This window comes from Neurospora tetraspora, assembly GCF_033439725.1.
Source record: "Neurospora tetraspora strain CBS 560.94 chromosome Unknown B0H65scaffold_3, whole genome shotgun sequence".
NCBI classification, from domain to species: domain Eukaryota; kingdom Fungi; phylum Ascomycota; class Sordariomycetes; order Sordariales; family Sordariaceae; genus Neurospora; species Neurospora tetraspora.
Genome location: NW_026944385.1, coordinates 3,270,132 through 3,294,131, shown reverse-complemented (window position 1 = coordinate 3,294,131; position 24,000 = coordinate 3,270,132). Strand labels below are relative to the sequence as shown.

Sequence of the window (24,000 nt, the reverse complement as noted above, 5' to 3'; positions counted from 1 at the left end):
ATGTGTTCACAAAAACCAACCAACAATGGCCAAAATTACCAACACTGGACAAAAGGGAAAAGGACAACAAAAAAGGAAAGCACCAAACGAAAAGAAAGCATGAAAGCTAGGGGTGAATGGAATGCATGGATGGATCAAAGACAAAAAGAAACCAAAAAAGGAGATGTTGTTCAACATCGGGAATTGAGCCCGACGTGGGGGTCGAACCCACAACCTTGAGATTAAGAGTCTCACGCTCTACCGATTGAGCTAGCCGGGCGGTGTTTAACCGCCTGTGTGTTGTTGGAGTCGGCGCTCGGACGCACACCTGAAGAAGCCATTCCCAAAGTTGGGCTTTGGACGTTGAGTGAGGCATGCGAATTTGACATTTTGACGTGACACAGCGTCACTCAAGCCCTTGAGGCGGACAAAAGGAGGAAGGGGCGAAAGAATTTGATTTCCTGCAAGTCGACATATGCCCAATGAGGATGGATGTGATAGTGCAGTTCGGTATTGCGTTGTTCGTTCCAGAATCTGCGCAGCCGTCGTTTGCTGGGACCAGGCGTGGGATCCGGTAGGTACCTCTATAAAGCACGACGGCGCCGATTCGGACCAGTCGGCGTGAGCATTACGACCGAATTCAGTTGGAGAAGCCTGCACCCGGACTCGGGGTAGCTGGCCCCGGGGCGGAGGCTGCGAATCTTTCGTACCTGCCCTGCGTTTATCTTGGTACTGCAAATGGGGAAGGCCCGGCCACTGCACACTCGAAACCTGCCTGCTTTTGCATAAAGAATTGGCCCGGTCATGTTGGGAAATTTCCTCTCTTTTTCCATGACACTGAAGTGCATCTTATGTCCGAGTCCGGTGTCCTTCATTCCTGGCAGACTCACCGAGTGTCTGGGATGTACATCTCAGATCCAAGACGTTCAACTGCATGTTGATACTGTTAAGAAGCATTACAAAATTTAAAGGCACAGGCCGAAGGGCTCTCGATGACTGCAGCTCCGATGGCAATATCTCATGCCCGACCTTGCAGAGCACCAGACAGCGGACATGGACGTGACAATGGATTTCAATGACGCCTACGTGGCCTACAGACAGGTCTAGGAAGAGGGTACAAGTTCCCCCTTTCCTGTTTCCTTACCAGCTTTCCTGTTTCCCTTTTCTTCTCACAGTCAAATCACCTGGCATCCTCGGATATTCTCACATTTTCCCCATCATTCCTGTGATAATTCTTTGCCAAATTCGGGAAACAGGCTTAGCCCTCGTCATTGTCCAGTTCTAATCTCCTGCACTCAACTCCCAAGATGTGCTTCACCAGATTTATCAAACATCCTCTCACAGCTTGGCTCTTCGGGGCGCTGGTCCAAGCTGCTTTCGCAGAGGAGGCAGAGGATGCAGTACAGCCAAACACGGCTGTTCCAATTCTGGTACCTCAAGTCGTAAGCAGACACTTCCATTCTTACGCTATTTCGTCCAACTTAACAGACCCCCATTCCATGCCTGCTCAATGTTAACTCCAGTTCCACACACACAGGATCCTGCCAACACAAACGTAGTCACCGGTATCGCGGTCTCTTATCCAGCCGCCTCAACAACCCCCAAGAGCAGCACCAGCAGTATCAACAGCATCAACAGCGAAGAAGAATATGAGACTGAAGTCCCCAGCCTCTATACCACCACCACCACCATCACCACCACATCCACCAAGACCGGTACGGAGACAGTCGAGTCGTCCGTATCCCGCTCCCTCACATCCTCGTCCTCTCTTTCGCTGCCGCCGGAAGCAAACTCAGCCGCAACGGTAACGAAAAGGGCACCGGATACAACTTCCACGAATTCATCCGGAAACAAACACTTCATCCCAAGTGCGTGGCGATCTTATCAATCCGCGCATTTCAACAAGTCCACAGCAACAACCAAAAAAACAACAACAACAAGCGAGACAGAGGTCGGGTCTAATACCCACACGCCCTGCTCGGATTTCCCCATTCTTCCTCCCAAAGACATCGATGTCGGCAACAAAAATGACAGCTGGAGCGACAGGGAGACGCCCAGCATGATGAATGTTTTTGGCGCAGCGGCGCTGGCGATGGTTGTTCAAGCGGGTATGGTTTTTGGTGGTGGTGTAGCCCGTTAATGGGAGAGTGGAATATTAGAAGAAGAGAAAGAGACAAGGCAGAGAAGGCATGTGGGGGTGCGTGCGTGACATAATGGAGTATTAATAGAATGGTTTTCTTTATCTTCTTATATCTTTTGTAATAATCTCGGTGTGTAGCAGAAGGGTGAGTAATACTCTTCGACAAGAGCAGCATGCCTGTCTGCCTGCCTGCCTGAATGGCTCAACCCGCAACGGGAGATACGTTCGACTGAAATTGGCTAGAGGTAGGTAGTTTCACTTACTTATTTTAATATTTGGATTCGTTTTCCTCTTCTTTCTGAAAGATGGGACACTCATCGATTCGATGGTAAAGCAGCATATGTATGTATGTAGAGATACAGCTGGCTAAAAGAAAAAAAAAAGAAGAAAAAAAGAAGAAGAAAAAAGAACCCAAAACCGGTTGTGGTAAACAATAATATCGCTGCCCACTACTACTACCCAACAATGAAATTTGATCAAATACCATGAAATTCGCGTGTGGCAAAAATTTCTCCGTGGCTGATAGAGGCACCAGTCGTGTTTTATTATTGTAGAAAGAAGGGAAGCGAGAGGGGGAATGGAGAAGAAAAAAAGTCAACGAACTCTGTCCGACCATCACTCAAGGGAAAGGACAGACAGACAGTCAACAAGGTTGTAAGGAACGTTTAGAGGAAAGATCGGAAAGGAGGGCCGAAGCCTTAAGCCTGCCTGGTGTGGTGGTATGTAGAGGCTAGTCTAGAGCCAACGTGCCCGTAGGAAGGGAAGCTCCTGCAGGCAGGCCCTTGTTCGTTGCTTATACAGCGGGTATACTGGCTTACGTGTCTAGACTATACTCCAAGTCAAAGACCAGTTTTTCGTTAGATTTGACCCCTAGTTGTTGTACAAGGCCTGGTCTGGTACCAGAGTACTTCGTGTCATACCTAGGCCTCAAAGTCAGGTGTAGAAACTGGAAGATGAACAACAACCAATATGAAACAAAAGAGATAACCTAAGAGTTCACTCACGTTTGGTATAATCCATTTACACCGAATACCATCTTTTTCTCATCTCTATCGTACAGCAACATGGTCTTCCTGTAGTCTAGTCGCCTGGGCGCCCAAGTGTCTATATAAATGTTTGTCATCTAGGTACAAGTAGCTGGCCCTGCCTGGTTGGGCTTCCTATGTATAGGTAGTGTAAAGCCAGCATAGCATGAAAGCAGCCGCCCGCTATTCTTTCTTCTGTTCCTTCTCACAACACTGCACAAGCTCTCACGTCCCGTCCCACATCTCCTCACTTCTCCCAAGCTTCCAGAGTTATAGTAGGCCCCAGCCCCGATCTCTCTAAAACTCCGGACTAACACCCCCAAACTTGCCCCCATCCTCCCCCTCGGCATCCTTATACTCATCCGACAACTGGCTGATCAAATCCTCCAACCGCGGTCTAAACGGCCACTTCATCCACTGCTCCAACACATCCTCATACTGCCGCGCCGACATGCCCCTCACCGTGATCTCCGCCGCTCCGGGGAACGGCACACCGCCCTGTTCCGGATCAACAAGGCTGTGACACTTGGGATACACCGACTCGCTCGCTCCTGGCGCCAGACGATCAAACACGGTTCTCATCGGCGAGTTGGTATAGATCATGAGGCTGCGCATCAACAAGTCCGCCATGTCGCCGCTCCGATCCGAGTTGGGGCCCATGGAGCGCAAAACCCTGTGCGCGGCTTTGGGCTGGATGTCGAGCAAGGAAAGCGGCACGTGCGGGAAAAACTCGTCCTTGCTGATGACCAAGGGCTCGATGGCCCTTCGGTCCCAGTGCATGCTCTTCTGGTTCCACAGGTGCAGGTTATCGCGCTGGACGAACCAGTCGCCGCAGGCGGTCGAGCCCAGGGCGATAAAGGTCTTTTCCCATTCCTTGTAGCGGTCCATGATGGTTTTGAGGGCTTTTTCGTCTGCTTGGTTGGCTTTGGCAAGCCGATAGTCGTCCATGAGCCGGAGGAATTCCGCCATGTTGGTGTGGATATTGCTGAAGCGCTTGTTTGCGGAGCCGATTTGGACGCGCATGCGGACCATGGACTTGTGTTCCTTCGAGCCGATCTCGATCTTGCCGTCTTCGAAGTCCCTCTCGAGCTTTTCGAACGCTTCCTGGTGACGGAAGTCGTAGATGAGGGGCGTCTCGCCGGCGGCGACTACGTCGTCGGGGTTTTGGGAGATTTCGCGGAGGAGCTTGGTCTCGCGACCGGGAGGGGTTTGGATCCCGGCGTCTCGCATGCGCTGCAAGGCCGTCAAGGCGCTGCTGCGGTCGATGTTCGGGTCGCGGTGGAACCAGAGACGCTTCGAGGGGTCGACGTCGGAGTAATCGGGACCCGCTACGTGGGTGATGGATTCGCAGTTGAGTTCGGCGTCGACGGCGACGCGCCGGCGGCGCTGAGCCATGCGGGGGAGAATGGCGGCCTTGTCTTCGTCGTCGAGCCAGAGGAGCATGCGGACCAGACCGTATTTCTGGAAGAGGGCGCCGCTGCGGATGGCGTGGTTGAACTGGTATAGGATCATGGCGGTGGCGCTCGGGAAGTTCGAGTATCTCCTCTTGGGGTAGGAGCCGAGGTTGGCGGTGACCAGGAGGGTGTCGTTGCGCTCGGGTACGTCGTCGGCGGAGTAATGGTGCTCTTTCTGGTGCGGCAGGTACTCGGGTGTGAGCACCGACAACAGCTCCGCCCAGACGACGCCGTCCTTGGCCACCAGTTTGGTACCCTCTCGGTCAAGCAGCGGTTCAAGCATGGGTTTGTAGAAGTTCGCGTCCGGTTCGAGCAGCAGGTGCGTGCGAGGCTTGAGCAGGTCGTTCAGCTTGGTGCTCCAGACGCCAGCTCCGGGGTTTAAATCGATGATGTCGCAGCCCTCATGGCGCGTCAAGGTGGGCTTCATGTATTCGAGGATATCGTCGACCATCTCCTCGCTGGTGACGTTGACTCGGGTTCTGTCGCATTTCCTAAGGTGTGGAGGCGCCAGTCCCTTCGCCGAGTTGCGCCCATAATCGAGCCAGCCCCAAAGCTCTGTGTCGTATAGTTGCTCTTGCATGGGGTCAACACAAGGTCGCAGCATGCTTTGTTCATCGCTTCTCGTTATCTTGGCTGGTTTTAATGGCATCTTCTTCACTGCTGTCCCTGTAGCTGCTCGTTTTTTTACGGTTTTGTACTTCGCGGCTACCTCCCCATCCTCGGTATCATCGGTTTCGGGCTTGTTCTTGCGTGGCCGCTTTACCCCCTTTTTCTTGGATTCCTCTCCGTTTTCAACTCCCACTTCTTCTCCATCCTTGGTACTATCAGCAACCTTCTTGGGCCGACCTCGTTTCGGTTTTTCGGGTTCTTCTTGGGTCTCAACGACCTCTTTTGCACCGCCAACATCCTCCTCAGCCGCCTTTGCTTTGCGCGTCCTCGTCCTCTTGGGTTTCGCTTGTGCTGCTGGGTCTGCGACTCCGACTGACTGGAGGATTCCCATGGCTTCGAACATCATCTGGCCGGCGGCAGACTTCTTGGCTTCGAGGGCCTTTGTTGTCTGGTATGCCCTTCGTGCGTGCCATTGTGCGCGGGTAGCCGATAAGAAGGTAGCGGTTGTGATTATGGACGATAAACATGGCGCTTGGCCCAGGCCGAAGTTGCGGCGCACAGCATTGTTGCCCACCGTAGAGAGCATCGGACGTGGACGGGAGAGGACGGCGGGGAGTCGAGCCTATTCGGGAAGGGTTTGCTGATTATATAAGAACAAGAAGAACGCGAGAGGGTGGAGGAGGAGACGATGGGATGGCGCTGCCGTGCTCCTGTGTGTTGCTAGTTTTTCGATGTTGATGTTAATACTCGATACTGGAATTGCCCCGAAGAACAAAGTTCACTTTTCCTATGCAACCAGCTGCGACAATTATTCCTGCCATTAGACACCGCCCATTGATAAGGCTTATCGCAGCACAACGTCACATTCATGCAGGTCCGGTATCTTACCCGCAGTGAGTACCTCTACGGCCATATCCATTTCGTGCCACTCGTCGAGTACTCTTCCAATGCATGTCTAGAAACAGGGTGCTGGATGATCGTGACTGGTTAATGATGATGTCTTATCATTGACACAGAAGGCCCACGAAAGGCCCATAGCATGGTACGATATCTGAATACCGACAAAAAAAAAAACAGTGCGTCAGACAACAGAAAGTCAACCGGGCGATAGGCCGGAGTCGACACACAAAAACAACATCAACTAAGGAAAGGGGTAATAGTGGTAGTAGTAACAATGCCCGTCCGTACCGTTTGTTTAAACCCAACCGACCGACCCATGGACAAACCATAGCTGTTAACAAGAAGAGGGACAATAGTAATGACCGGAATAGAAAAGAAGAAGAAAAAAAAACGACACACCAAAATCCTCTCTGTTTCACCTCTACCGCCTACTCCTTGTTCTTGATGCAGACCATACCAAGTATTCCTATCAGTGTGATATGCATCCATATCCTATTACCTCCAACAGCTTTCAACACCTTCTTGACCTTGACCTTTCTGCTGCCGTGGAACAACTAGCTGGGTCACGCGCTAAAAGAAGCTCCAGCTACGTAGACCATCTAGGATCCCTGCGCTCCGCTCCTTTCGCCATTGCCCATCATCCCATAATCCCCCCACCACCACCGCTCGAACTCTGGGCGCTCTCACGTTTCCTCCTCTTCTCCCTCTCCAGATTCTCTCTCAGGGCCAAGTTCTCCGACTCGCTCGTGTTGATCCTCTTGAGCGCCTCGTTACGGTCCAAGATTCTCCCTTCCCTTTCGGCCTTGAGCTTGTACTCCAGGTCTCTCAGCCGCAGCATCCACTTGTTGTCTGCGCTCGTTGTGCCTGTCCCTCCTCCTGCGCCTCCGCTTTGGAGGTACATACCAGGCGTGGCAGGGTTGTTGGTACTACTAGTTGACCCCGGACCGGAAGGAGGAGCGACTCCCCTTTCGTTTGGCATTTGAATCCCCCCACCTCCACCACCGGGGCCAGTGTAGGAGGCTTGGGATTGCACTTGGGGGTGCTGCTCGTGTTGGTGACTTTGTTGCGACCGGGTACTCTGTGCTCGGGACAGGGGCGGCTGGGAGAATCCCGGTAGTAAACCCTCGTCCGTGTGGCCGTCCATGTCGTTGATCATGGACCTGCGACTGCTACTCGCTGATCGCTGGGGTACGGCAATGGAACTCGGCCTGCTGCTGCCGCTTTTTCTGGGGTCTACTTGGCTGTAAATAGACATTCTGTCGCTGGGCATTCGTTCCCTGTCTCTTGGCCCTGCTGACGGCAGGGGACTGGGGCTCTGTTGGTGACCATCTCCTCCTCCCCGAGAAGAATGGGCAGCAGCGTACGCGGCTCTAGCGCGGACTTCGGCTGCTGTTCGGAGAGTATGGTTTTCCACCTTGAGCTGCCTGTAGGCTTCTTCTAGCCGGGCAAGCCTGCCCTGAGCCTCGGCAGCGGTTGGGACGCCGTTGCCTGTGGTGCCTGCTGCGATGCTGTTGCGCACAATGTGCTCCAGACGATCCAGCTTCTTGGCTCGCATCTCCAGGTGGCTCTCCAGCGCCTGATATTCTCTCCACAGGTCACGCTCCACGGATTTCACCTTGGTCTGGAAGCCACTGACCATGGTTTCCAGAGTCTTCACCGCAGCCAAGAGGTTCTTGCTGAACCCAGGGAACATGGTAGCGACCGACTCCAGGCTAGGCAGAGCGCGGCCATTGATGAGACTATTGTCGTGTGCCCAATCGCTGCCGCAGAGGCTGGAAAGCCTGGTCCAAAGGTTGAGGAGCAGGGTGTTGCGTTCGGTGAGTTGTTCTTTATACGTGGTCTCGAGCTGAGCGATGCGCTTCTTGTCTTGGGCTTTGCCATTTTCCAGCTCCGCTATGCGCGCGTCTGATTGAGAGAGTGTGCGCGTAACATGCTGATGCGTCTTCTGGAACGTCTCAAACTGGTTTTTGGTGTTCCGGTGAGCTTGGCGCTCTTTGTCGAGCATCTCGCCAACCTTGCGGGATTCGAGAGCATGGGATTCAAGAAGAGCGTCACGCTGCTTGATGATACGGTCCTTTTCAGCCAGTGATGCCTTGGTAGTGTCAAGGTCGCGCATGGCTTTTTCGAGGTCCATTTGGAGCTTGGCGATAGACTGTCGTGCTTGTCAGTTTTACATCCAGGCTGCAACATTACAGGGCAACTTACCTTGAGAAGGCTGGACCTGGTGCCGTTCAGGTCACCTAGAGCCTCGCGAAGGTTGTTCTCCAGCTCCAGTAGCCTCTCCTTCCACTCTGTAGCCTCGACCTCCCTGCTTGTCAGGCTCTTGCGCAGTCGTCGCGCTTCATCCTTGGCTGCTGTTGCTTCCTTATTGAGCTCGTTGATGAACTGCTGTACCTCCTCCTTCTCTCTGTTTGCGACAATCTCTCGTTGTCTCCTCTCCTGGGCCAGCCGGTTCTCGAGCTCTCTGACTCGGTCTTTTTCATCACGCATACCTTGCTCGGAATTTGCCAGTGCCGCTTCCAGATCACCAATCCGGATCTTGTCGCTCTCCTGTTCTTCCCGCAAGAACGCAATCTCCCCTTGGCTTGACTCTTGCTGGACTGACAGACGGTTGGCTTTGTCGTTTGCCTCGAGAAGCTTGAATTCAAGTTCCTCCAGTTCTCTGTTGGCATCATTCAGCTCTTGTTCAAGTGTTTGTATCCGTCTGTGCTTGGCTTCCTGCTCATCCTCCAAGCGAACAAGGGCATCGCTCATCTTGCGCATCTCCTCCTGTAAGGCATCGAAATTCTCGTTACGATCATTCAGATCAAGTTGGAGGCGCTCAATCTCGGCACTACGGAGATCCGATTCACCCTCCAGCGCATCGATCTCCTCCTGGGCTTCTTTGCGCAGAGCTTCGAACTCCTGTTCAAGGTTCGCGTGTTCTTGAAGTGCCTCGTCACGCTCGGCCTGCAGAGCGACAAGATCCTGCATTGCTGCCTCCAGGTCATCTTGCAGGGAATGGGAAAGCTCTTCGGCCTGCTTCTTCGCTTCGCAGAGCATCTCAAAGTCCTCCATACAGGCCGCCAGCTCACGCTCCAGATCTTGGTTTTGAAGACGAAGTTCGTTGTTCTTATCTCTCATCTGAGAAATCTTATTCTCGAGCTCTTCGCGATCGGCGTCGTCCAGTCCCGTCATGCCCGTTCTGCCACTAGCTCTCGAGTGTGATCTTTCATGGGCGCCGGCACGGGATGCTGACCTCTCCAAGAGGCTGTCGATAGTAGACGGCGCAGGGCCCCCGCGACGTTGTGCCATTTTCAAATCCTCGATTTCTTGGTAAAGACGTTCCTTCTCACGGTTTCGTGAGGTTAACATGGAGGTTTGTGCGCCCACTTCGCGACGAAGCTCGGCGTTTTCATGGCGCAACTGTTCGCTTTCCCGACGAAGTTCTTCGATCAGAGTGGTGGCTGAACTTGCAACATCCATATCGGAAGTCGTAGGCCGACTGGAAGCGCTCCCTTGGTCGCGGGACCTTCGGCTGAGGTATGACATGTTAGAACCTTGCTGTTGCTGTTGATATTGCCCATTGCCGTTCGGCTGCATCGCCAGCTCCTGCTTGAGGCGAAAGATTTCTTCACGCAGCCTTCGGTTATCTTCGTCACTCTGCTCCCTCCTCGCCGTCTCTTGCTCGAGCAGATCCTTGTAAACGTCGGCCTCTTCTTGCCGATCCAAGTCTCCGCCGAACCTTTCGCCCGTCTTTTCGCTGAGGGTGCGAACCATTTCCGCCATACGCCTCTTTTCCGCCTCTTTGTGAAGATTTTCATTCCGAAGCCTCTCGATCTCGACGATGTGCTCTTCCAGCTGCTCCCTGAGGTACATCAACTCTTCTTGTACCTCTTGGTTAAAGGCAGCGCTCTCCTCGTCTGACTGATCGCTGCGCGCAGTGCCTGGTCGCTCATCCTCGTCCTTGACTTGCTTCTCCAACTCCTTGACCCTTTTTCGGAGCATCTTGTTGTCCCTTTGCAACACGGCTAGCCCAGTTTTGAGCTCCACGTTCTCCGAAATCATTTCCTTAATACCCTCTTCAGAGAGCTTGTCCAGACGATCACTTAAAAACATGACCTTGAGTTTCAAGTCGAAGTTCTCTTTGCTCAATCGCTCAATGGTGCTACTTTGCTCTTTTAATGTCAAGCTCTTTCCGCCAGCGCGAGTCGTAACCACTGAGGCGCCCAGCTTGCCGGGACTCTTAAGGTCGGCGAGGTTAAGGGGTTTCAACGGCGTCGTCAGTCCTGTCTTGGCCCTGTACTCTTTCGCCAGAGACTCAGGCACCTGCACATCTCTAACATGCCGGGCGAGAACTGTGTCTGATGGCGCAGCAAGCGGAGGTGGCGTCTTGCGGGCTTTAGGTGTTCGCACCCCGTCATCTTCCTGGTCCCGTAGCTGGCGCATGACTGCTGGCTCGGGGGATATCGCGTTATAAGCTTCGTCGAGAGGAGTGAGTCCAGAAATGGGTCCCGAGGGGTCAGGGTCTTCGTAGCCACTAGCAAAACTGCCCAGACTGATGGTCCGCGTGAGGCCGTTCGTATCTCGCGGCCTTTCTGTCGAAGAAGACGCACCGCCGGAGTGCAGCGCATAGTCTGTTCCCATACCAATCGTATGATCGCTGTCGGGGTCTGGATCACTAGTATAGGATGAGACGGAACCACGCTGTTGACCTCTCTTAAGGTACTTGGGGCGCTGGGGAAGCTCGCGTCTCTCTTCTTGCGGAGGCTGCTGGTGGTCCTTCTGTTGCTGCTCTTGGCCTTGCTTTCTACCCTCCGGCTGCTTGGGGGCCTGCTCAGGGGTCTTTTCCGGGGTCAGGTTCTCTCTAGCGAGATTTTTCCTGGTGCTTTGGGTGGAGGGTGCATGCTGCAGATTCGCATTGTTTCCGGGGGTCGACCGTGGCTTGGTGGGAGTTTCGTGCCAATAATCAGACTCGTCAGACTCGTCCTGGTGCTCTTGCTCGTGGGACGACCCATTTCCGTCATAGTCATCAACTTGTCGGTCTAGGCTCGGTTGCGAAACGACGCGAGATGTCGTCCTCGCGGCAGCCGCAGCAGTTGGGGGAGATGGAGAGAAGGCTTCTAGAGACGAAGTTGTGTTACTTGTCATCGATGTGTCCGCACCTTGCTGCTCGTGGGCCTCGTTCGGCTCGTCCTCTCCGCTCTGACTCTCTTCCCCGCTTCCCCCGTCTTCCTCTTCGTTGTTGGACCTCTGCATGGAGGTCTCGTCGGCATCCTCGACTGTGGCTACAGGCATTTTGGAGCGGATTTGGGGGAGATGTTGTGTGTCGTCCTCAGAGTCATTCTCGGACTCTGGTCTTGATTCTTGGGTGTTTCTGTCTGTTTGTAATTGTGCGTCGGCATGCGCTGGTGGGGGTGGCGGAGGAGTCGCAGGTGCAGCGGTCGCTGTCGGCCCGGCTGGTGCAGCTTCCCTGGACGCGGAGTCGAAGAGGTCATAGGTATCGTCAACGCCTCTGTCTGAAGTCGGAAAGGGTGAAATAGGGGCGGAAAAGCTAGATTCGATCTCGTTCAGGTGTTGGTGGACGGCAATTTCGGCTTGCGAATCGGACTGCCTCAACTCTATGCTCGGGCCTTCCAAGTAGCTGGTTTCGGGAACTGCTAAAAGGGAGGAAGCAGAGTTGGCGGCGTGCAGTGGCGGTATGTCATCAGGTCTTAACGATGTACCCGGACTTGTAGTTGAGGTCGCGGGCGAGGGATAGGGGCGGTTGTTGTTGTTGTTCGTTCGCGTCGAAGGTTGGGGGTCGGCGTTGCTATCGGGATTCGTCGCTGTGGATGGCCGCGACCGACGGCCTCCTCGCTCCTGGACTTCTTCCTCCATGGTCATCACCTCAGTCCTCAGCTACCTCCCCGTATGCTCCCGGCCTGGGTCTCAGCCAGCCCTAGAGGTAGGGTGACGGTGCTGGATCGCGTTTGGCAAAGCGCAATTGCGCTGCGGTTGTTTTAAGGGGCTCCTCCCGTATCCCGTATCCGCGTCAATCGCCGTGCTGTCGTCTTAGGGGTTGTCGCCGTACTGATGATCGCGTGGTCCGGAAGTCGAGGTATTAGAGGACTACATCCGCGATTATGAAGTCAGAATTAGTAAAATGCAAGGTGTCGAGTAAGTCGAGGCGTCATATGTCGTAGCAAGTACACTGGTGTAAGAGGTAAAATGGAGGAAATGTTCCAGAAAGTCCAAAGTTCGTATCACTATCCGCAATCTGTAGTCTTTTTTGGGGATAGTAGGCGTTTGTCGAGTGGAGAGGTTGGTCATGTACCTGGAAATAATAGATTGGCAAGCACCACTCATGAGCTGGTGGCTGTCGAGGTTGACCTCTAGAGGTAGGTACAGGGGTTCGTAAGGGGTGCAGCTCTGTACAAGCTCACAGCGGAGATGATGGTCTGGAGTCCAGTGTGACGGAGTTGCCCTGACGGCAATTGGGTGGAGGGTTCACGCGCTCCCGTCGCGTGGTTGGACCGTGCACTCCACCTAACCCACGGGTCATGACCCGAATTCCATATAAAAATAAAGACACCAGCATGACGGGAGGTCCTGAGAATGTCGAAACAAATAACAAATCGTATCCCACATAGTCAAATGGATCTCACATCGTGAGCTCTAGAGCACTGCGGTACTATAAGTAGTCTAAGTACTTTTTCTGTCCCCTCAACATGTAGCTGCTACGAGTGCTACGACGGGTGCTACCGTTGGGAACATCCATGTTTGGATTGCTAGGAGAACCAAGCAGACGGTTTCGTGCTGGCGAATAGCATCCCGTTGCGTCATGGTGTTGTTACTGGATTCGGATGTGGTCAAAGATGGGCCATGTTTCGTTTCAATCTTTGATTCCGAAATTTGAGCATCAATTTACTTCAATCTGGACTCTCCGTGTCGGGCAATGGATGGCAGGCGTGCCTGACATTCCGCGCTTCTTTGTTCAGGCCGTGCACCCAGATCGGGCACCCCCTGAAGTCCGAAAGGAAACAGCTGACATGGTGATTAATCTACAGAGTACAGGTTGTTAACGTTAAATGATATGTGTCTGACATACTTATCTACGACTCAACATAGCACACGGAGAGAGACTATTGTGTGTTAACATATTCTTACTCGGCTTCGCATCCCACATTGGTATAACGATGCTCTTGAATCATCACAACAACCAGCTAGGCCTGGCTTCAACCGTCCAGCCCTTGGGCTCGAACAAGAGTAGTTGAAGCGCAACAAAACTAACATGAGGACTGTGGTAAGCACCGTAGTCTACATCGTCCCTTTCTGTAAACATAAAAAGCACGGAAAGAGGCAAGAGAGCCATTTGAATTCCCAGGGCTTTCAAAGGAACAGCTGTACTGCTCGTGTGGCACTTCAGGACAAACAAAATCTTCCTCTTACACAACGAAGGTGGCTAGCCCGCAGTATCCAACACCATGATGGAACGAAGGACGTTCTCCCAGCGGTACCCGTTAGGGAGTGGAGGTCAGTTCCTGTCTGTTTGCTCAACTCTGCTGCGGTAGAACTTGTAGCAAAGAAGAAGAAAAACTCATACCTCAGACATCGACTTCCAATGATTTTGTGCGCTGGTCTGAGGCTCTTGGCGGCGTGGAACTGGGACCAAGCCGACAGCAAGCATCGGAGGAACTGCCGTTAAAGGACGAGGAGTAACGAAACTTCCTAGTCCATCCGGTCATCTCTTTGATGAAGTGAAGTTATATCCCGCATATCTACCACAGTAGAACATCCGGAGTATCATGGGATGCCAGAGGTTGCTCAGGATCCCAGATCTTACTCTCGGCCACATTATCAACCAATTTTTATCTGATCATCTGATAACTATGGTGGAAGAAACGGACAAATTCCATCTCGTGTTACGTGACTATCGCAGCTCCCAAAAGAGCGATAAGCGATAAGGATATTATAGCTGTGAGATAGGCGTAGCGTAAGCTTATCCGCTACCGCATGAGTGCATCCAACTCAGCAACTACCGATCTCGCACTAACAAAAACACCCAACAGAACAGAGACAGAATCTCCGATTTCCGGTCCTGTCGTCGAAGCTGTCGTCCCAAATCAAGACGCTGTACCCTGGGGATTTTTGAAGCCATCATCTGACAGACCGGGGTATGGCGGTCAATTGGATTCGTATCCTGCCGTGATGGAACCACTAACTGTTTAGGGCTAAGGTCTCTCAATATTTTTATGGGCCGGGAAAAAATGGCGCAAAACACGGTTAATGAGATGGAGAAGAAGTTTTCTGGAAGTTCAGATGACCTCCACTCCGGCCTGTGGAAGCCCATGGTCTACGGGAGTCGTTATCCAGGTCCAGACAAGTCCGTGCTTTTTTCCTATTTGGGCGAAAAAGTGGTCAGAGCTCACAAATTGTTAGTGCACAGAAGTACCTCCCAAACTCAATCCTCCGTTCGTCTTCTCGTTTTCCGGGCTTCCCGATATAAAAAAGTACAAAGATTTTTGCATACACAGATTCGGATTCAGCGCATCACCCAAAAAGGCCCCTTTTGAGGCCAGCTGAGTAGCGAAAAGGAGCATTCCAGCCCAACGTTTGCTGTTGAGGAAAGTGGTGGAGGGACTTGTGGTTTTGGGCGATTTTTGGGGTGCACGGACATGTCTGGACCTTCTTCATGAGACGATCGATGCCACTGGATGCCCCTCCACAGACTCCAAGTCTCCAACCACCTCCTCTGCTTGGCCGGGCTGATCCCTTGCGATCGCTGCCACTGAAACGGAAAAGCTGACAAGCTCGCTTCGAATCTCTTCTCTGTCAAACAGTGTGCCCCTCCACACCTCCCCTCGTCGGCCATCCAGCAATGGGGCCATCAAGGTCCTCTTATTGGTGGCCTCGACACATAGCCCAGTCCACTGTACGTAATACCGAATCTTTTACCCTCATCTTCCATCACCAGATCTGCTCTTCGGCTCGGCGATACTATGTAGATGCAAAAGTGTCAAATAGTGCCAAGGTCATGTCGGATACTACCGGTGATAGCCGTCATTCCAAAGACTCTTGGAATCTTGGGGACTCCATCCCTCCTCGGGCGAGATGGACAAAGTATTCCGTGGTCCGTGATCCCGGATCCGTTCACACACCGTAACCAGCACCGGGCTCGAGCCGGGGCATGAGCGGCGGGAAGCCAGGCATCTTGAAACTTCCTTGTTGGGATGGACGAGTCGGGAAGGTAGGTAAATATGTCATGCGCTGGGTTGGAGAAAAATATATCCTTTCGCTTTCAGTTGTTTTTCTTTTTCTCTTCTTTCTTCTCTCCTCAACAACTTCTCGTTTCTTCATAACCTACACTAGCCTTCTTCCAATCTCGGCCGGCCTTGTGAGATCTCTTTGGTTGCATCACTAGCTCTAGCCCTCTTCTACCCCCACTGCTACCCTACCTCGGCACCATGTCTCCCTCCCGCGTCGATAACCAAGCAGCGGCTTATATAGCTGCTCCCTCGTCCACAAAGGCGCCAATGGTCACCGAATCATCCTCTCCCACAAGCTCCAACAAGACCTTCGGCATGTCTTCCCCCATCGAGTCCAAGTTTCTCTCCCACCCAGAGGACCTCGGCATTGTTGCCGTAGGCTTCTCCGGCGGCCAAGTATGTTGTACTCTTTATATCTGTCGAGTTTGGCATCCATTGACATGATCAAAAATTCCAGTGCAAGCCTGGTGTCGACGCCGCCCCCTCCGCCCTTATCGAGTCCGGTCTCCTCACCCAGCTCCGCGAAGAGCTAGGCTACAAGTTGCACGGCGATGACGAGGTGCACCTCTACACGGACCTTGTTCCCAAGGAGGACCCGGACTACCGCAACATGAAGAACCCGCGCGCCGTCTCCAACGTGACCAAGCGCATTGCCGACCAGGTCTACTCGCACGCCAAGGAGGGACGCCTGGTCCTCACTCTCGGTGGCGATCACAGCATTGCCATTGGCACCATTGCCGGCTCGGCCAAGGCCATCAGGGAGCGCCTGGGACGCGAGATTGCCGTGATCTGGGTCGATGCCCACGCCGACATCAACACCCCCGAGACCAGCGGCAGCGGTAACATCCACGGCATGCCCGTCAGCTTTCTCACTGGTCTGGCGCGCGAGGACAAGGAGGAGTTCTTTGGCTGGTTGAAGCCCGACAACCTCCTCAGTGTCAAGAAGCTGGTCTACATTGGCCTCCGCGATGTCGACCCCGGTGAGAAGCGCATCCTGAGGGAGAACGGAATCAAGGCGTTCAGCATGCACGACATTGACAAGTAAGCCTACTGCCCGGCGGATGTCATGAGTTTGTCCGGAGCATCTTGCTAACCATCACCCCTTCGTTTCAGGCACGGCATCGGTCGCGTCATGGAGATGGCCCTCGGCCACATCGGCAACGACACCCCCATCCACCTTTCGTTCGACGTCGATGCGCTCGATCCCACGTTCGCGCCTTCCACGGGAACCCCGGTCCGCGGCGGTCTCACTCTCCGTGAGGGCGACTTCATCTGCGAGTGTGTGCACGAGACGGGAAGTCTTGTCGCTGTCGATCTTGTCGAGGTCAACCCTACCTTGGCGGCTCCCAATGACACCGGCGCACACGAGACTGTTCGCGCTGGTTGCTCTTTGGTCAGGTGCGCTCTCGGCGAAAGCCTTCTATAAGTCGATATTTTTTTCCAAAGACGACAGCAGCGATATTCCGACGGGGTGAAGAAGGAAGGGGGCCAATAAAGATGGCACCCAGTACAGGAGGTCGCAGCAACGCGGCGTTTTTATACATATGACATAACAGGACAAATAACGGCAGCATAATGATGTCTCCTATAGATATGGGATGGGACGTCAGGTGTTTTAGGATACCATTGGGGGAATACTTTTGTCTTTTTTTTTCTTTCTCAAGAGCTAGCTTGCACTTAGACGACTTTCTTATAGGCCTGGTCTCTGGAGATCGGCCGGGATATGATGCCTTTCATCATATAACACCACCCTGAAGCGCAATAGAACTTTATTTTGCGCTTTCACTTTGCTCTTCCACTTTGCTCTTGTCCCTATCGCTGTTGCTTCTCTGAAAAGTCCCTGCAGTTTCTTTGCGTTCCCATATGTACCCCAGATTTTTCGGACATTTTTGACAGAATGGAAGCCTGCATATTGACATCAGGCCGCAGATGACATCGACATCTCGGACTCTTCCGTCCGGTGCCCGGCACAGCTGAGACGCACCTTTTTTTAAGCAGTTGTCAACGGCATCGTCACTGCAGTATCCCTGCGCCGAAACACCAACACAACATCCATCGACGATGTGAGAAAAGGTAACGAGCATCTCGACCTACACAGTCGACTCCCTGTTGATGTTATTTTCAGTTCCTATAATGGCGCGTCATCTCACTTCAGCGACGGGAGTGTGTGGTCGCTCGTTATCGATAACACCGCCCGCCAAACAGAGCCAAGCCTCTTTAAGCGCCAAGATCACCGTTCCCGTCTGCTGTCACTGCTGTTCCGAACGATGGAGTCCGTCCATGACAACTCAGTGATCAGTCGAAAGACGAAACTGGGGACTGAGGTTGGTGGGAGGTATATTTCATATAAATATCTGGAATATTATATCTCATGGATGACAAGGCCAACAATAACGCCCGTTATAACTTGTTATCCCCTCCCAGCCCGCGCATTTTCTGACATTCTCCCAGCCACGCGAAAACGGCCGTACCGTAGCAAGTTTCGTTTTCTACCCCACTGTAGTACGAGGTCCCAGACTCCCAGGACAACATCATCATCATCCTCAACGACTTGACTTCAACAATTGCTTTGTTCCAATCATTCGATATACCATCTTTTACATCGCAGGCAATAGTAGTCGGTTGCTTTGACGACGGTCGGCCAACTCACAACCCTTACTACAATCCGGATCTTGTCATCGTCTCACTGCGCCGGTTGCCAAGCCAAGTTTTCAACTGTAGGGCTACTTAACAACAGCCTCGATTTCACGGAATTACGTTACAGAGAAGCGTTGTCAACGAAACTACCTATCGCGCATCCACGTCGACGAAGTCGAAGTGCATCGAGAGGAGAGTGCATTGGCGGCGACGCGCTCCCGGGTAATCTAGTCACTGACAACGAACGCCTGGCTGGCCCTTCCGGAACGGTCTTTACTGAGACTGAAGAACTGAAGTTTGGTGCTCTCTCTGCAACGGGAAGTCAAAGTGTTTTAGGAAGGAAGTCCGTCTGGAAGTTGGAGAATCATCCTCACGGTTGCAGTGGGTGGTTAGGATTGGAAGGATTTCAGGCCGGACTGGTGATCACGGAAGGAGTTCAAGGATAGGATCTTGACGGCTCACAGTTGGCAACATTGGCAAGGGAGAGAGAGCTCGGAGGGAACCAGCATCGACTTCACCAGTTTCACCACCTAGGTCCTAGGGACTGTGCGCATCTTCACATCGAGTCGCCAACTTGATCCATCCATCCGTCGACAACCCATCCAACTCCCTCTATCAGTGTTCAGTCCTCAGACCCAACTCTCATCCAGTCCCAAGGACTTCGTTCATCAGAAAAATCATCAGCAAGCCCAACCATTCGCCAACCATGGCATCAACAGTAACGAGCGACTCGCTCGTCTACGACCGCTCCCGTGGCGTCGGCGGCGTCGGCGTCGAGCGGGTACACAAGTACCACTGGCCAGCCATCCAGCTCAACGTGTGGATGCTGATTATGCTCATCGCGGCTTGCACCATCATTGGCGTATTTGCGACGTTTATTGATGTGCAGAATACGCTGCTTTTGCCTGTACCTTGGTATATATTTTTCTTTTCTGTCCCCTTCCGCCCCGTCCCCAAAACCAACCTAACCACCCCCTCTCTCCCCGCCTCTCTCCTCTCTCTCCCTCTCGTGACCTCGTCCTCACTCACCAAGCTAACATCGATAAACAGGTACTTCCCCTACTTCATCACCGTCTCCGCCCTCACCATCCTCTTCATCGCCGTCCTCCTCTTCCTGATCTTCCAGCGCCGCCTGCTTCCATCCATCGTCATGATCGGCGGCTTTATTTTGTTTGTCCTCTGGCTCGTCGGGCTTATTGTGATTAGCGTGCAGCTCTGGGGTCCCAACGGGTCCGTCAATTCGAATTGCAATTTGTTTGTCTTCGGCGCGGAGCCGAAACCAAAGGGCCAGAACCTGGAGACCCTCGCCTGGCTGCAGCAGAGGAGTATTTGCCAGAGTTGGGATGCGGTGTTTGCGTTTGGACTGGTCGGGACGGTGTTTTTGGTGTGGATTATGGTTATTGCTTATCAGGTTTTTGCTGATGATAGGAGATAGGAGGTAGGGGGACGGGGAGAGGGGGGGGGAGAAAGGAAGTGTTGGTGGGTGGTGGGTGTTAGAGGTGGATGGATGGTACTTAGGCTCTTTCCTCGAGGAAAGTCGGTCCCAAAACTTGGGTTTGAAGCGGACGGGATGGATGATGGGTTGGATCATGCTTTCTTGCATATTACTACAGAGTTTGGTTTTTGGGGCGCTGGATCATGATATCTTGGATGAACCTGGGAGACGGGCGATGTACGAGGTTTTGATGATATGATAGATGATGGATATGATTACGACGAAAAGATATCATGGCTTCCGTCGTGGTACGTAGGATGAAGGCTAGCTTGACAAAATAGCGACTACCTCTACGGAACATGAACTTCGTTTCCGGGAGTGTATAATATAAGTAAGTAGAACTAGTAGGCATGGATAATAACGAGAGAAAAAAAATGAAGAACCGCATTGGATGTAGATCCAGTGGTGGGTGGGGACGAAAAAAAAATAGGAAAAAGAACGGTCTCTCCCGCCGGGAATTGAACCCGGGTCTCGAGCGAATCGAACTGATGTTCAAGCTTGACAAGCTCACATACTGACCACTATACTACGGAAGACTCACAGATGTTGACATCTGTCGTAGCTGATTGACGGAAGCAAGAGCCGATGGGTATCTTTATATACCCCTACCTGTGTTGAAAATGCACCATCTGGCGAAGGCATCACAATACTCGTTGTTCGGGACCTCAAACAACAGTATGCGTTCGATATGTGTATACTCCGTCCTAATTTCGGGAATGTACTAGGCTGATGGTACACATGGTGATGCGAAGACTCCGTCCTTTGGGGAGAATGAGCACTGCATCTGATATGCAAGTCTACCAAGCACGGCAGACAGCAACAAAGCATGCAGCTTCCAAAGATGTCAAAGACACGTGGTGCATGGCATCCTGGGGTTTGAAGCATGGAACAAGCTTGCAGACACCGAGAATCTCAAATTTGGAACTATTGTCAATAGTTGAGGCTCGGTTCCAATAGTGCGAGCGTGGTTGACATTTGACATCCAATCGTGGAGAACAGACGGTGTTTTGTTTGCCACGCTGGAGTTGTACGATGCAATGCCGATTCCATGCAGTAACCCGAGATGCTTCCATACACTCAGCATCTCTGACTGACTCTCAAAGAGTCAAATAGTCGACTTTCATGTGATGACGCGGGAGTTCAGTTTCGAATCTGAGGGAGATTGCAATTTGCGCCGTCATCGATCGTTGCCCGAATTGTCGGGTGAGGGTCCCGTCCCGCCTCTGTTCCTGGCGTTCGTCTTGCTGTGGCCGCTGTGCAGGTGGCCTTTGTCCAGGCCCTGAATGCCCCTGTGCTGGCAAGTACGCATCCAGGACGGCAGCTACGTGCGCACGGCTCGCACCGAGGCAGCTATTCTCTCTGCTGATTGGCTGAGACCCAAGTCGCCTCCAGTTAATCTCCACGAATTATCATTTCCCCTGACATGCTGCAGCGATGGCATGGGCTTTGGAATTGCCTGAAGCTCCCGTCTCCAGGGCCCTTGCTACGGCTACCAGCGCGCAACCCTGAACCTGCAACGCTCACATCCCATCTTCTCGCGATCTTCTCGAACCCTTCCTTCTTCAGCTTCCACCATAGCCTCTTTTTTCTGTAACGACACGACACCAACCGTGCCTTTCTTGTCTTTTCTCCTGCCGATCACGCCGAGTCCAATTCCACGTATAGCGGGCCTCGTTTCAGGAAAAAGCGTCCTGCCAGTCACTCCCTTTCCCCGACTTCGATCCAACCCGTCACCCTTACCCGACCCCTCCCACATCGTCATTAAGGTACTTCGGCTCCCATCATTCGGCAGGCTATCTTTCTTGGCCTACCTCGTCCTACCGGCGCAACATTTCCTGTCTCTCCCCCGCCACGGGACCCAAGAGAGCCACGCCAGCCTCGATACCTGTCTTGCTGTGCGACAAACCCAGCCAGCAGCGAAATCTCATTTGACATCTCGACCTCGCTCGCCCAGCTTGTGTCATCCCATGTCCTCCCTCTCGAACTAGAAGCTCGACAAATCCGCCGAACATTGCGTCCCGACCGACCATCACAATCGCGCCGTCAAGGTAGATGGGGGCTTCTCTACGCTTCTCCATGTCCTCTTCGCCATAATGATACCACGACCAACTTTCCTGTTGCGGTACATCCTACCCGCCATCGCCATTATACTATGTCTCGTCTACCTTAGCGGTACCGACACCATACTGCCTAGTGTTGACGTCGCCCCCCCTGGGCAAGGCACAAAGACTGGGGAGAAGCCCGTGGAGGTGCCCCAAGGCAATGGCCACACTGATCACATCGTCGACCACAAGCCGGAGGACACCGTGAACACACCACCGCCTCCTGCTGAGAAGCCTCCTGCTGATAAGCCTCCTTCCAATGAGCCTCCTGTGCATAACACTCCTGCCAACGACTCTCCTGCCGCCGCGGCCCCTCCCACCCCCAGCACTCCGCCCGCATCTTCCGACAAAAGCTCTTTGACATGGAAACCTGCCGAGTTCGCTACCGGTGACCACCCCATCGACGCTCGCGTCCGAGCCGCCGAAAAGGAGTTCAGTGACAGACTAGCAAAGCAAACACACACGCTCGCTGACGCTGCCGCCGCCTACCGTGAGCGTCGCGGCCGCCACCCCCCACCTGGCTTCGACAAGTGGTACGAATTTGCCAAGGAAAAGGATGCCATCATTGTCGAAGACTTTTGGGATCAGATCTACCACGACTTGGAACCCTTCTGGGCACTCAAGCCGGCCCGTATCCGCCATGACGCTTATGACTTCGAGATGAAGATTTCCGTCCGTAACGGCCAGGCCTCGACCGGGAGCGACTGGTTCTGGACAAAGATTTGGTTGGATCTGATCAAAACTATTCAGCACTTGGTTCCTGATCTGGACATTGCCCTCAATGCCATGGATGAGCCCCGCATGGTGGTTCCCTGGGAAAAGATTGATGAGTTCATGACAGCGGCGGATAAGACTAGGACCATTAAGGATGCCGCGACTGTGGTCGAAAAGTACCCCAAGTTGCCCAATGTTGAGGTCAGCCCTGCTCAGGACGAAGTTACGCCCAAGAAGGTATGGGAGAACAAAAGCGGTATGTTCACCAAGATCCTCTCACATCAGACATCGGATGGATCATTCTGACACTCATATGACAGGTATCCCAAGTTATTGGGCCATCGCTCGCCGCGGCTGCCCCCCTGACAGCTTAGCCCGCACGTCCAGCCTAATGACCGACTTCGACCGTCGCCCGACCATCAGCAATAACTTTGCCGCTCCGCATACCGAGAAGGGATATGTGTCGAACTACACATTGAGCACCCTAGTCTGTCACCAGCCTGATCTTCAAGGACTCAACGGCATCTTCGTCGAGCCCCTTTCTGTCTCTGCTACTGATACCCTGTTTCCCATGTTCGGTGGCTCCAAGCTGGCCGTCAATAACGAGATCCTCCTCCCTGCGCCCATGTACTGGAATGAAGAGGAACGCTTCATGGGCGACGCGGGTGCTGACGTGCCCTGGGCTGAGAAGAAGGATGGCGTCATCTGGCGTGGTGTCGCCACGGGAGGAAAGAACCGCGAGACGAACTGGCGCGCCTTCCAGCGCCACCGCTTCGTAGCCATGAACAACGCCACTAAGCTCGAGCGCGCTGTCTCCTGGACCGAGCTTCCAGAGAACTTTGATTTACCTCCATCCGAGTATGGCCTCAAGGCCCAACAGGATGGCAAGCTGGGCGATTGGGTCAAGGGATGGTCTAACGTTAGTTTCGTTGACCTCTTCTGTACCCCCAAGCCCGAAAAGGGCCTCGGATGCAACTACACCGATCCCCACTACACCATCACGCCAGGCATGAAGATGGCGGACCAGTTCTACTACAAGTATCTCCCTGACATTGACGGAAACTCGTTCTCGGGAAGATACCTTGGCTTCCTGAGGTCAACATCTCTACCCATCAAGGCCACTGTCTGGAGGGAGTGGCATGACAGCCGGTTGACTGCCTGGAAGCACTTTGTCCCCATGGACAACCGGTATAGCGACTGGTTCGGCATTATGGAGTATTTTGTTGGTTATGGTGACAAGGTTAAGGGCCATGATCAGGTTGCCCAGGCCATTGCTATGGCTGGAAAGGAGTGGGCCGACAAGGCGCTCCGGAAGGAGGACATGCAAGTATATGTCCTCAGGTTGCTGCTCGAGTACGCCCGGTTATCGGCTGATGATAGAGAAGTTATGGGTTGGGTTGGTGACCTGATGGGTAGCAGCGGTGCCAAGACTGCTGGTGCCGCCAGTTCGAGCCAACAATAGGCGGCCGCCGAGATTGATATTGATGCCTGAGATGGAAGTTAGCTGTCGCTTTCTTCTTTCATCAGCTTCTCTTTTGGAATATGCCCCCTAGAGCCCAGATAGATGAGCCCTTTTGCTGAAGGGAGATGGAGCACACCTGTATATTATTTCTAATGAGTCATGTGGTCGTCATGTTGAAGTTCACTTCCCGAGATAGTTAGATTTGTTCGTGGGAAGAGATGTTTTAGTAGGTTAATGAAGCAGATGAGTGTCTTCG

At 53.1% G+C, this 24,000-nt stretch overlaps 7 protein-coding genes and 2 non-coding genes across 9 annotated transcripts; 4 read left to right on the top strand and 5 right to left on the bottom strand.

Annotated features, from left to right (window-relative positions):
- Positions 1 to 186: 186 nt before the first annotated feature.
- Positions 187 to 259, bottom strand: B0H65DRAFT_t175. Its single transcript has one exon. It is a non-coding gene; the product is annotated as a tRNA-Lys (tRNA).
- A 1,027-nt stretch (positions 260 to 1,286) lies between these two features.
- On the top strand, positions 1,287 to 2,119 carry B0H65DRAFT_571752 (uncharacterized protein; the record flags this gene model as incomplete). The annotated part of the gene is made up of 2 exons (XM_062830489.1): positions 1,287 to 1,421; positions 1,517 to 2,119. The coding sequence occupies 2 exons, from the start codon at positions 1,287 to 1,289 to the stop codon at positions 2,117 to 2,119; spliced, it is 738 nt and encodes a 245-aa protein (XP_062683232.1).
- A 1,022-nt stretch (positions 2,120 to 3,141) lies between these two features.
- On the bottom strand, positions 3,142 to 5,964 carry B0H65DRAFT_491873 (uncharacterized protein). The gene has a single exon (XM_062827745.1). The coding sequence runs from the start codon at positions 5,791 to 5,793 to the stop codon at positions 3,442 to 3,444; it is 2,352 nt and encodes a 783-aa protein (XP_062683231.1). The 5' UTR covers positions 5,794 to 5,964; the 3' UTR covers positions 3,142 to 3,441.
- A 626-nt stretch (positions 5,965 to 6,590) lies between these two features.
- Positions 6,591 to 12,115, bottom strand: B0H65DRAFT_167207 (uncharacterized protein). Its single transcript, XM_062821318.1, has 2 exons — positions 8,313 to 12,115; positions 6,591 to 8,259 (listed from the first exon to the last, which is right to left on the bottom strand). The coding sequence occupies exons 1-2, from the start codon at positions 11,970 to 11,972 to the stop codon at positions 6,745 to 6,747; spliced, it is 5,175 nt and encodes a 1,724-aa protein (XP_062683230.1). The 5' UTR covers positions 11,973 to 12,115; the 3' UTR covers positions 6,591 to 6,744.
- A 3,121-nt stretch (positions 12,116 to 15,236) lies between these two features.
- Positions 15,237 to 16,932, top strand: B0H65DRAFT_167109 (uncharacterized protein). Its single transcript, XM_062821317.1, has 3 exons — positions 15,237 to 15,730; positions 15,792 to 16,375; positions 16,448 to 16,932. Exons 1-3 carry the CDS (start codon positions 15,533 to 15,535, stop codon positions 16,758 to 16,760), a joined length of 1,095 nt encoding a protein of 364 aa, XP_062683229.1. The 5' UTR covers positions 15,237 to 15,532; the 3' UTR covers positions 16,761 to 16,932.
- Positions 16,933 to 18,677: 1,745 nt separating this feature from the next.
- B0H65DRAFT_423594 (uncharacterized protein) lies at positions 18,678 to 19,406 on the top strand (the record flags this gene model as incomplete). The annotated part of the gene is made up of 2 exons (XM_062824469.1): positions 18,678 to 18,886; positions 19,022 to 19,406. The coding sequence occupies 2 exons, from the start codon at positions 18,678 to 18,680 to the stop codon at positions 19,404 to 19,406; spliced, it is 594 nt and encodes a 197-aa protein (XP_062683228.1).
- A 36-nt stretch (positions 19,407 to 19,442) lies between these two features.
- Positions 19,443 to 19,937, bottom strand: B0H65DRAFT_462521 (uncharacterized protein). Its single transcript, XM_062826646.1, has one exon. The coding sequence runs from the start codon at positions 19,852 to 19,854 to the stop codon at positions 19,579 to 19,581; it is 276 nt and encodes a 91-aa protein (XP_062683227.1). The 5' UTR covers positions 19,855 to 19,937; the 3' UTR covers positions 19,443 to 19,578.
- B0H65DRAFT_t174 lies at positions 19,910 to 20,002 on the bottom strand. Its single transcript has one exon. It is a non-coding gene; the product is annotated as a tRNA-Asp (tRNA).
- A 1,392-nt stretch (positions 20,003 to 21,394) lies between these two features.
- On the top strand, positions 21,395 to 23,937 carry B0H65DRAFT_167097 (uncharacterized protein). Its single transcript, XM_062821316.1, has 2 exons — positions 21,395 to 22,538; positions 22,603 to 23,937. The coding sequence occupies exons 1-2, from the start codon at positions 21,560 to 21,562 to the stop codon at positions 23,742 to 23,744; spliced, it is 2,121 nt and encodes a 706-aa protein (XP_062683226.1). The 5' UTR covers positions 21,395 to 21,559; the 3' UTR covers positions 23,745 to 23,937.
- Positions 23,938 to 24,000: the final 63 nt, after the last annotated feature.